This window comes from Sinohyriopsis cumingii, chromosome 4, assembly GCF_028554795.1.
Source record: "Sinohyriopsis cumingii isolate HCF-2022 chromosome 4, ASM2855479v2, whole genome shotgun sequence".
NCBI classification, from domain to species: domain Eukaryota; kingdom Metazoa; phylum Mollusca; class Bivalvia; order Unionida; family Unionidae; genus Sinohyriopsis; species Sinohyriopsis cumingii.
This window is the reverse complement of record NC_142964.1, coordinates 18,459,511-18,471,717: the sequence shown is the minus strand read 5'-3', so window position 1 is coordinate 18,471,717 and position 12,207 is coordinate 18,459,511. Positions and strand designations below refer to the sequence as shown.

At 34.2% G+C, this 12,207-nt stretch overlaps 1 protein-coding gene across 5 annotated transcripts in view; it reads right to left on the bottom strand.

The window, feature by feature from the left end:
• Positions 1-12,207, bottom strand: part of LOC149800705 (uncharacterized) — a 133,764-nt gene that overhangs the window by 38,741 nt on the left and 82,816 nt on the right. For all 5 annotated transcript variants that reach the window (XM_089954748.1, XM_089954747.1, XM_089954746.1 and 2 more), the window contains 3 exons: positions 11,350-11,436; positions 7,438-7,527; positions 3,069-3,155 (listed from right to left, as the gene is read on the bottom strand). In XM_089954748.1, the coding sequence (XP_089810874.1) occupies positions 3,069-3,155; positions 7,438-7,527; positions 11,350-11,436 (264 nt within the window). The remainder of the gene's footprint in view (positions 1-3,068; positions 3,156-7,437; positions 7,528-11,349; positions 11,437-12,207) is intronic.

The following is a 12,207-nucleotide window of genomic DNA, read 5'->3' as shown; positions in this document are numbered from 1 at the left end:
AATGAAGGCATAATTTTTGCAAAACTGTGAGTACGTTGATTGGCCTACATGCACATCTTCTGATAATCAACATATCTTCTGATAATCAACATATCTTCTGATAATCAACACATCTTCTGATAATCAACATATCTTCTTATAATCAACACATCTTCTGATAATCAACATATCTTCTGATAATCAACATATCTTCTGATAATCAACACATCTTCTGATAATCAACATATCTTCTGATAATCAACACATCTTCTGATAATCAACATATCTTCTTATAATCAACACATCTTCTGATAATCAACATATCTTCTTATAATCAACATATCTTCTTATAATCAACACATCTTCTGATAATCAACAAATCTTCTGATAATCAACACATCTTCTTATAATCAACACATCTTCTGATAATCAACATATCTTCTGATAATCAACACATCGTCTTATAATCAACATATCTTCTGATAATCAACATATCTTCTGATAATCAACATATCTTCTTATAATCAACATATCTTCTTATAATCAACACATCTTATAATCAACACATCTTCTGATAATCAACACATCTTCTGATAATCAACATATCTTCTTATAATCAACATATCTTCTGATAATCAACATATCTTCTTATAATCAACACATCTTCTGATAATCAACATATCTTCTTATAATCAACACATCTTCTGATAATCAACACATCTTCTGATAATCAACACATCTTCTGATAATCAACATATCTTCTTATAATCAACGTATCTTCTTATAATCAACATATCTTCTGATAATCAACACATCTTCTGATAATCAACATATCTTCTGATAATCAACACATCTTCTGATAATCAACATATCTTCTTATAATCAACATATCTTCTTATAATCAACATATATTCTGATAATCAAAAGCCTGCAAGTCAGAATAGCTGCATTCACAAAATTCTGTCAAACCAATTATAAGTCCTAATTCTTTTCAAAATCTGCTAGGTATTTCATTAATATTCAAATCTTCTGGTGATGCCATAATTACAATCCATCCAAAACTGGGAGACTAATCATACCAACAAGAACGTGTTTTACATTGTATTAAGCTATAAAATAAAAAGGGAAATAACTGTAAAAGAAATTGAGGGAAAAAAGTGCTTTAGCAACATCACATTTTCAGGTGATGGTCCTAATGTTTAGAAACCCAAATGGTAATTGATCAAAACTTGCTGTACTTGTTGCACTAACAAGACTGTCATAAACTGCATGAAGCTATAAAACAAAAGGGCAATAATTCTTACAAATATCGCAAGAGAAAAGCTATTTATAGATTTGTGCATCAACATGTCATGACATTAATATTTAACTATATCTTAGATATCCATCAAAAACTGCAGTACTGGTTGCACTAATAAGACTGTATCATGCTCCAGAATTTGTTGCACTGGCAAGGCAGTGTCATGGTAAAGGACTGGTTGCACTAACAAGGCTGTATTAGGCTACAGAACTGGTTGCACTAACGAGGCTGTGTCAGGCTACAGAACTGGTTGCACTAACAAGGCAGTGCCATGCCTCAGAAATAGTTACACTAACAAGGCAGTGTCAGGCTATAGAACTGGTTGCATGAACAAGGCAGTGCCATGCCTCAGAAATAGTTACACTAACAAGGCAGTGTCAGGCTATAGAACTGGTTGCATGAACAAGGCAGTGCCATGCCTCAGAAATAGTTACACTAACAAGGCAGTGCCATGCCTCAGAAATAGTTACACTAACAAGGCAGTGTCAGGCTATAGAACTGGTTGCATGAACAAGGCAGTGCCATGCCTCAGAAATAGTTACACTAACAAGGCAGTGTCAGGCTATAGAACTGGTTGCACTAACAAGGCAGTGCCATGCCTCAGAAATAGTTACACTAACAAGGCAGTGTCAGGCTATAGAACTGGTTGCATGAACAAGGCAGTGCCATGCCTCAGAAATAGTTACACTAACAAGGCAGTGTCAGGCTATAGAACTGGTTGCACTAACAAGGCTGTGTCAGGCTATAGAACTTGTTGCACTAACAAGGCAGTGTCATGTTACGTGACTGGTTGCACTAACACAGCAGTATCATGCTATGGGACTGGTTGCACTAACAAGGCTGTGTCCTGCCACAGGACTGGTCACACTAACAAGGCAGAGTCATGCTACATAAATGGTCATGCTAAAACATAAAATGGCACTCCATCAAAAACTGGGACTAGTTGTGTTAGAAAGACTGTGCCAGATGGAAGGATGGTCTGATGGACAGACAGATGGCACAAAGATTGCTGTATAGGTCAGGGTATAAAAAACATAATGTATAAAAATTACTGTAAAGGCCAGGGAATGGAAAACACACTGTATAAAGATTACTGTACAGGTTACAGTATATAAAATATATTGTATATAGTTTACTGTATAGGCCAGGGTATAGAATGCATCCTGAATTAAGATTACTGTATAGGCCCAGATATAGAAAACATACTGTATAAAGATTACTGTATAGGCCAGGGTACAGAAAACATACCGTATAAAAATTACTTAATAGGCCAGGGTATAGAAAATATACTATATATAGATTACTTTATAGGCCAGGGTACAGAAAACATATTGTATAGAGATTACTGTACAGGCCAGGGTATAGAAAACATACCCCACTCTCCAGTGTGAGCTCTGCAGAATTAGAGTCACTCAGCATCCTTGATTGTAAGGACTTCATCATCATCGAATTATTTAGCAGTACTCCAGCATTAATTTAAAAATGCAAGAATAACAAATGTGTTTAGCAAGTGAATGCAATGAAAAAAAATTCTATTAAAATATGCAGAATGCTGATAATATAACCAAGCTTTTACCAACAACAAACAACAGTCCAAATTTTGTTGAAATCAAGCTAAAATTGTCAGAGTTATTATGTAGAAATGAAAGTAAATGGGACATACTGTATAAAGATTACTTTATAGGCCAGGGTATAGAAAACATACTATATATAGATTACTTTATAGGCTAGGTTACAGAAAACATATTGTATAGAGATTACTGTATAGGACAGGGTATAGAAAACATACCCTACTCTCCATTGTGAGCTCTGCAGAATTAGAGTCACTCAGCATCTTTGAGCGTAAGGTCCTCATTAGCAGTAATCCAGCATGAACCTAAAAATGCAAGAATAACAAATGTGTTTAGCAAGTGAATGCAATTAAAAAAAATTCTATTAAAATATGCAGAATGCTGATAATATAACCAAGCTTTTACCAACAACAAGCAACAGTCCAAATTTTGTTCAAATCAAGCTAAAATTGTCAGAGTTATTATGTAGAAATGACAGTAAATGGGGCAACCAGGGTATAAAGTTGTCTATCTAATTTGGTTCTAATCTATAAATGAAGAAATTGTGATGCAATTAGGATAGCTGATGTTTGTCAATCAGAGTAAGAAGCTGTGATGCAATTAAGATGGGTGAAGTTTGTCAATCAAAGTAAAAAGTTGTGGTGCAATTAAAATGGCTGAAGCTTGTCAATCAAAGTAAGAAGTTGTGGTGCAATTAAAATGGCTGAAGCTTGTCAATCAAAGTAAGAAGTTGTGGTGCAATTAAAATGGCTGAAGTTTGTCACTCAGAATACGAAGTTGTGGTGCAATTAAAATGGCTGAAGCTTGTCAATCAGAGTATGAAGTTGTGGTGCAATTAAAATGGCTGAAGCTTGTCAATCAAAGAAAGAAGTTGTGGTGCAATTAAAATGGCTGAAGCTTGTCAATCAGAATATGAAGTTGTGGTGCAATTAAAATGGCTGAAATCTGTCAATCAAAGTAAGAAGTTGTGGTGCAATTAAAATGGCTGAAATTTGTCAATCAAAGTAAGAAGTTGTGGTGCAATTTTAAGATGGCAGAAATTTGTCAATCAAAGTAAGAAGTTGTGGTGCAATTAAAATGGCTGAAGTTTGTCAATCAGAATACGAAGTTGTGGTGCAATTAAAATGGCTGAAGCTTGTCAATCAAAGAAAGAAGTTGTGGTGCAATTAAAATGGCTGAAGCTTGTCAATCAGAATACGAAGTTGTGGTGCAATTAAAATGGCTGAAGCTTGTCAATCAAAGAAAGAAGTTGTGGTGCAACTAAAATGGCTGAAGCTTGTCAATCAGAATACAAAGTTGTGGTGCAATTAAAATGGCTGAAATCTGTCAATCAAAGTAAGAAGTTGTGGTGCAATTAAAATGGCTGAAATTTGTCAATCAAAGTACGAAGTTGTGGTGCAATTAAAATAGGTGAAGTTTGTCAATCAGAATAAGAAGTTGTGGTGCAATTAAAATGGCTGAAGCTTGTCAATCAGAATACGAATTTGTGGTGCAATTAAAATGGCTGAAGCTTGTCAATCAGAATACGAAGTTGTGGTGCAATTAAAATGGCTGAAGCTTGTCAAAGAAAGAAAGAAGTTGTGGTGCAATTAAAATGGCTGAAGCTTGTCAATCAGAATACGAAGTTGTGGTGCAATTAAAATGGCTGAAATCTGTCAATCAAAGTAAGAAGTTGTGGTGCAATTAAAATGGCTGAAATTTGTCAATCAAAGTAAGAAGTTGTGGTGCAGTTTTAAAATGGCAGAAATTTGTCAATCAAAGTAAGAAGTTGTGGTGCAGTTTTAAAATGGCAGAAATTTGTCAATCAAAGTAAGAAGTTGTGGTGCAGTTTTAAAATGGCAGAAATTTGTCAATCAAAGTAAGATGTTGTGGTGCAATTTTAAAATGGTGGAAATTTGTCAATCAAAGTAAGAAGTTGTGGTGCAATTAAAATGGCTGAAATCTGTCAATCAAAGTAAGAAGTTGTGGTGCAATTAAAATGGCTGAAATCTGTCAATCAATGTAAGAAGTTGTGGTGCAATTAAAATGGCTGAAATCTGTCAATCAATGTAAGAAGTTGTGGTGTAATTAAAATGGGCGAAGCTTGTCAATCAGAATAAGATGTTGTGATGCAATTGAAATGGCTGAAATTTGTCAATCAGAATAAGAAGTTGTGATGCAATTAACATGGGTGAAGCTTGTCACACACCAATGGTAGCTGTATATGATGGCATAATTTCTAAAAAATGTGAATGATCTCCTTGACAGCATACTTACTGTCAAATAAGATCAAAGGCTTTTCAGCCATTTTTGAGATCTCATTCAAATGTTTGCATTTCTAGGAATGCTGGGAATATCTGAAGGCAGACTAGTATTGGTCCTATAATGTTGAAAGAGCTGTGTGCAAAGATTCTGTCAAAGTTGCTAAAATTCTGTTGAGTGTTTTCTTTTGGGATATTTTTAGTAGAAGCTGTTTAAAGATGCTCTGTTTTGAGTCCTGGTTCCCATATTTGATGGCAGAAGGTTTAATTTTTCAAATACGAAAGGTCTTCATGCCTAGATGTTTTTTGACAAATGTATTTAATTCTGTTCAGGGGTATTAGAGAAGTCCTTTCAAGCTGTTCAGGGGTATTAGAGAAGTCCTTTCAAGCTGGGTTTTTTGTTGTCATAACAGTGATCATATTTAATGGCTGATCACCAACAGTTTTATAAATGTAAAAGCCCTCAATGCCAGAATGCTGTCACATTGGTTTATCTATTTTATAAATGTAAAAGCCCTCAATGCCAGAATGCTGTCACATTGGTTTATCTATTTTATAAATGTAAAAGCCCTCAATGCCAGAATGCTGTCACATTGGTTTATCTATTTTTCGTAATGGTTGCCATACATGATGGCACATTGGCATTGCCGTTACAAATCTGAATGGATTTCAATCAAAATGCTTTCTGGCAAGTTTGAAAGCCCTCAATGCCAGAATGCTGTAACATTGATTTATCTATTTTAAGAAATGGTTGCCATATCTGATGGCACATTGACATCATCGGTATGGCATTTCAATCAAGATGGTTTATGTAGAAAAAGTTGCATAAATATTTTCAGTAACACCTTTTATAATTTATTAATAGTTGCCATATTTGACTATGGAATGACATCAGAGGTATAAATTTGACATGATTTCCTGCCAGGATGCTCTCCACCAAATCTGATTAATTCTGATTAGTAGCTTTTTAGAAAGAGTCCTCTAAAGGGATTGTATTAACTTTATTCATGTTGGCTTTATCTGATTATGGATTGGCATCAAAACTGTACAAATCTGAAATCCCTTCCACCACAATTTTTAGTTAAAGCTGGTTTCTTGATTTTTAAAATTTTTAGATAGCAAATTGTTGATGAAGACATGGATGCAGGTCCATAATGTAAGTGCACTTGGCTTTACAGTGGATGATCCAAAAAAATATGGTGTTATTAGACGCAATCAGTTGACCAGTAAATAATGTCCACTTTATTAGCTGGAAATTGAAAGGATATGAAATTGTACAAGCTTAAACTTTTTTTTTATAGAAATGACTCATGACCACTGCAGGCCTACTGCACTTAGTTCTCTGGTTTTACATGGGTATGGTGTTTGTTTATGAACTCATTATTAATTTCCTATTTTTTACAAAAATATTTTACCGTTATGGAAAAGCAAGCTCACAAATGCAATTCATTCTCTGCACTTTGCGCAATGATTAGTATAGTAGTTTTCACATGTTTCTTTTGATATTCACAAAGCTGAAGTAAAAGTTATATGCACCCTGAAAGCATATGTTGATTGTTAGTTATTCTTGCTGTAGTTGTTCAAACGAATAGGCGTACAAAGCGTTAATTACTGATAATTTGCAATGGATAAATGAACACGGAAACGCATATGATTTTTTTTTAGCAGTATGAAATTTGTACAGACACTGTTCATAGACACTGGAATGTAATGAACCATACATGTGCTTCGTCTTTCTTAACTTAATTTTGCTGTTAATTTTTCCCCAATGAATTCAGACACATAATGATGTGTGACAAAATTATTGAATAGTTTAAATATGTATGCAATTTTTGCAATGGAATTACATATATTATGGATTAATTGCAAGCCCTGACGGTACTATATCAGATGGCAAGTAAACGGTTTTGATACTCTGTTCTTGAATTCAGACACAATGATCTGGGAAAAAATTACTGAATATTGTAAATCTGTGTGCAATTTTTCAATGGAATTACATGCATTATAGATGAACTGCATGCCATGACGGCACAATAGTAAATGGTGTTGATACCCTATTCATCATATATATTAGAATATGTGCCAATGAGGTGTTATCTGAAAAAAGTAAAATACTGTAAAACCCCACATTAACGCAATCCCAATATTACTGCAATCCAATTGTTTGGACACCAATTATCACATTATAGCGGGGTTCCACTGTATATAATACCCAAAGCTGAACCCAAGTTTTATACTTCTCAAAATTCAGCTATATCTGTGGATATGATAATATATTTTAGTGTGATCAATGTAGAATTTCTTAGATCATTAAATTTTATTGTTGTATATTTTCCTGTAAACTTACTGTATTGGCTGCTTTTCTGGCCAACTTCCGTCCATCATGAATTGAGAAAACCTTTCCATATGAAATATTTGCTATCATCTGCAAAAATGTCTGAAGAAAAAAACTGATAAAATGAAATTTAATACTCAGTGAAGTCATATAAGCTTGATAGCCCTTAATTGGTAATTACCAAGCTTCACTGCTCATCAATCAATTCTCCTTCCAACATCATTATACAACTTCCCAAAGAAGAACATCCAACAAAATCAGTGTTGAAGTATGTGGATGTTTTTCAAAAGAGACTAAACAAAATGTGTGATCTAGTGCAAACTAGACTAAACATTATGCCCTGTGATGTCAAAACGATAGTAATTAAGTATTATAAAAAAATTACCACTCTTTGTACTGTACTGGTAATGATCAAACCCAATGTTTGCTCTTTATGAACCAGTTTAGTGCTTGGTCACCACTGTAAAAGTCCACAGTCTGCACGTTTTGTGATTACTGGTAAAACTAAATTAGTATTACATTTATAAACATCAATTTATAATTTCTATAAGATCAATAAAGGCACTTAAATTATCACAATGATGTAACTTTAAAATTTCCTCTTATGAATCAAAGACTATCATTAAATATATGAAACCTCCTTAACTTTTTTAAACAGTGTCAAAAATAGATTTCTTTTTCATGCAACACATTTATACTCTGGGCAGTAACCCCAAAAAGTCAAAGTCAAATGAGTCTAAAACATTTATAAATCTTAAATAATTAATTTAAATAGCACATAATGTAATTGGCTCATCAATATAATTATGTATTCAAACATAGGCAATACATTTTATTTGTCCCAGTCAGTGTCTGCCAAATCTTGCAGCAAGAATTTCATAAAAAGGCCCAAGTCAAACATTGCAAAGGAATAATAAAATACATGTGTATCAAAACTGCTTACATTGCATGAAAATTTACTGTCTTCAAAATATGCTTACCAAATTGCTTGTTAAGATAAAAATATAATCCAAGGCTTCAGTACATTTCAGAAATAATTATTTACATAAATACAACAGAATACATTTGATAAAAAATGATTTACATGAATACAACAGATGGCCCTGGTGCGTATCTCGAGGCCTGAAGGCAGTTTGACAAATGTGGGGTGCATTTCTCAAGGCCTGAAGGCATGTTTGATGAAATGTGGGGTGCATTTCTCAAGGCCTGAAGGAATGTTTGACAAAATGCAGGGTGCATTTTAAAGGACTGAAGGAATGTTGGATAAAATGCAGGGTGCATTTCTCAAGGCCTGATGGCATGTTGACAAAATGCTGTGTGCATTTCTCAAGGCCTGAAGGCTTGCTTGACAAAATGCAAGGTGCATTTCTCAAGGCCTGAAGGCATGTTTGACAACATGCAGGTTACATTTCTCAAGGCCTGAGGGAATGTTTGACAAAATGCAGGGTACATTTCTCAAGACCTGAAGGCATGTTTGACAAATGCAGTGTGCATTTATCAAGGCCTGAATGCATGTTTGACAAAATGCAGGTTGCATTTCTCAAGGTTTGAATGCATGTTTGACAAATGCAGGGTGCATTTCTCAAGGCCTGAAAACATGTTTGACAAAATGCAGGGTGCATTTCTCAAGGCCTGAGGGAATGTTTGACAAAAGGCTGGGTGCATTTCTCAAGACCTGAAGGAATGTTTGACAGAAAGAAAACACTCATCTCTTGGGTAGTTCCACTATTTACAGAAGGGCCAGTCATTATGTCTCTGAGTGATTTTACTATAGGACAAGTGTTAAAAGGTTTGTCACAAAAACTGTGTCTGGTTAATGAATGGAAAACAGCTTGCCTCACAGGATTAGCTTCCATCCTTTTACTGACATTTACTGTTGCATGTTGGCATTCTAGTCACATATGTGACAAAAATAACCAAACATTTTGCTAGGAAAAAAAAATTCTCAGAGAAAGAATTCCACACATTGCTGAGTCACACATAATTTTCATGTATCTGATATGAGATATGAAGGAAAGTCGACTTACCCACTGGCTGTTAATGTATGCATGGGTTCCTATCAGTGGGTTGTTTAGTACATGTCCACACAAGCATAATTTTACTTTATGGCTGAAAAAAAAGTAATAAAGTTTGTGTGAGTGCAGACTGTCTGTGGAAGATATGTGAGGCTCAGTGCAAACTGTCTGTGGCAGATAATTTCATCAGAGGGAAGCTATCAGCTGGAAAACTCATCCTTATGAGGCCAGCCAAGCAAACATTGGTTTTCAGGGACTTCAGATTATGCCCAGCTTCTTTAGCAGCTCTGCTTTAACAGCTTCTGTTATTATTTGTTCCTCTGATTTTGCCTTAATGATGTATTCCAGGTCGGCTTCAGTATCATTTATAGCTAGGTATGCTTCAGGGATGAAGATCTTTTTTCTCAGTTGTATGAAATAGTCTACATAGGGTCAAAATTTTCTATTTCAGTGGAGGTCTTGCTGGGAGTATTGGCTGAGGTTAAAAAATACAGTTATTCTTCATTCAACTGGATGTAGGTGGTGGAGAAAACTCTCCATTGCTCCTCATATTTTTTATTAGATGCCTTTCCAGATTCAGTCTAGCACATGACGTTTGTACACATCGAAATATTGCTTGAGTACACTGCAATGTCTTTAGATAAGATGGAGGAGGTTTTGCTTGCATATAAACACTGCGTGTGACACAAGTGCAAATGTGTGACAGTAAATGTCAAAAAAAGGATGGGACTAATCATTGTCAGGTAAGTATTATTTTCCATTTTCATTAACAAATATTTTGCTACTTCTGTAGAAAAACATTCTACAGACATAATGGCTGGTTGTTACATTGCTAGTGGGGTTACCCAAGAGATGAGCATTTGCAAGCTCTGGTGGAACAACTGTCACTCCTCCCCCAAAATCGTTGGTATAATCACACACACAAATAGACCTACATACCCCTACTATACACTTCTGTGATTTTTCTACATGATGACTGCATGTTCATGTGTACTCTATAAGGTTCTTCAATTCTGCATTAATTGTGAAATAACATGCATTAACTGTGAAATAACTTGCATTAATTGTGAAATAACTTATTAACTGTGAAATAACTTATTAACTGTGAAATAACTTGCATTAACTGTGAAATATTCTGGCTGAAATGTCAACTTCATTATTTCTAACTTTAAAAATGTTCACAGATTTTGCATATCCACTACAATGAAAGCTCCTGCTTTTTTGAGGCCACTGAAGAGTGGCTTTGTAAGATAACTAATTCTCAAATAAAATATCAGTGTCCAGTCAATCTTTCATGATGTGAAGAAAAAAAGAAAAAAGCTAGAATCTAATATAATGGTAACCATAAGTATTAGTGTAATAGGTCAAATCACATATATGCTTTAAAAATATCCACATGAAATAATCAAAAAGTAGCTGATAATTAATTTGCCCCATATTGAGACAATGGACCAAGATACTCTAAAGTAGATTAAGCAATTCAAATTAGAGTTCCCTTTCAAGTGATGCTCTTAGTCTTACAATTTAGGTCAAAACAAATTACTCTTTCTCATACATGGGAATTGATACAGGAAAATTGTGTATGATTAAGCTTGTGATACAAGGTGCATCTACTAGTAGGCTTATAGTTCAGAGTACATTACAATGAATTTACACTTCTTTGAATAGCAAATTTTTTACACTTACAAAAAAAAGTATTTGCATTTTTTAAATATGGAACAAGGAAATACTTTTAAGCAACTTTATTACCATGTTTACTTTTTGATAAATGCTGGCTGAGAACAAATACAGAAAATAATTCTGCCTAAAGTGGAATAATGAAATCTGTATTATGTATCCATTTCTCATAATATAATGATTTCACTATACAGCATAAAAGCCTGCTTAAATGAATATTGTGTGTACTCACCACATCTGCATCTCCAACTGGTATACAAAGGAGCCTAATTTTTCTGAATGAGATATTCTGCACTGCATCCAGGACAGCCAGCTGGTTCTAAAATTATGTTTATAGTTTTAACATTTACTGTTAATTATAAAAGTACACGTAGCTATTCCTCTCCTATAAGCCCACATATATTCTGCAATGAGTCCAAATCATTCTAAGCAGATAAACCCTTCCAAATAATCATATTAATAAAATATAAATGGTAAAGATGACCAAATACCATATAAAAATCAGGATCAGCTAATGGAAAGCCGTTAAAACACAAGGTCAAAACTTGTCATATAAGATGCTTTCTATAAAGCTCAAAAGATTTTCTGAATTGGTACACCATCATAAAATTTATTAACTTAATTCACATAAAACACTTCAGTCTCAAAATGTGAAAGTTGATGCACTCAATAAGAATATTAATTATAATTAATATCCATTCGAGGTTCACCCTTTACATGGTATGCATGTGTGTCCTATAAGCAAAAGGCACAATGTCAATATACACTGGCAAGGTATACAGTCTGTTCAAGGCACACCTTGCTAAGGAAAGACAAGTGGTTGTACTCAGTGATGCAGTGGAAGAGAAGACTGCTTATGCTAAACAATCACATTGCTGTTAAATAATTTCTTCTTTTTAAATTATTGCTGAAACATCCAACACATTGGGTTAATAAATCTTCAACAACTGGTATATAATTCTGATTATCAAAGTCATAGAAGATCTTGCCATATGTTTGAGAAAAATAATTTGTTTAAAATTCAATGATAATAAACATATACTGTCTGAAAACAAAAATGGGTCATATGGTCAAGCAAGAGACCATAACT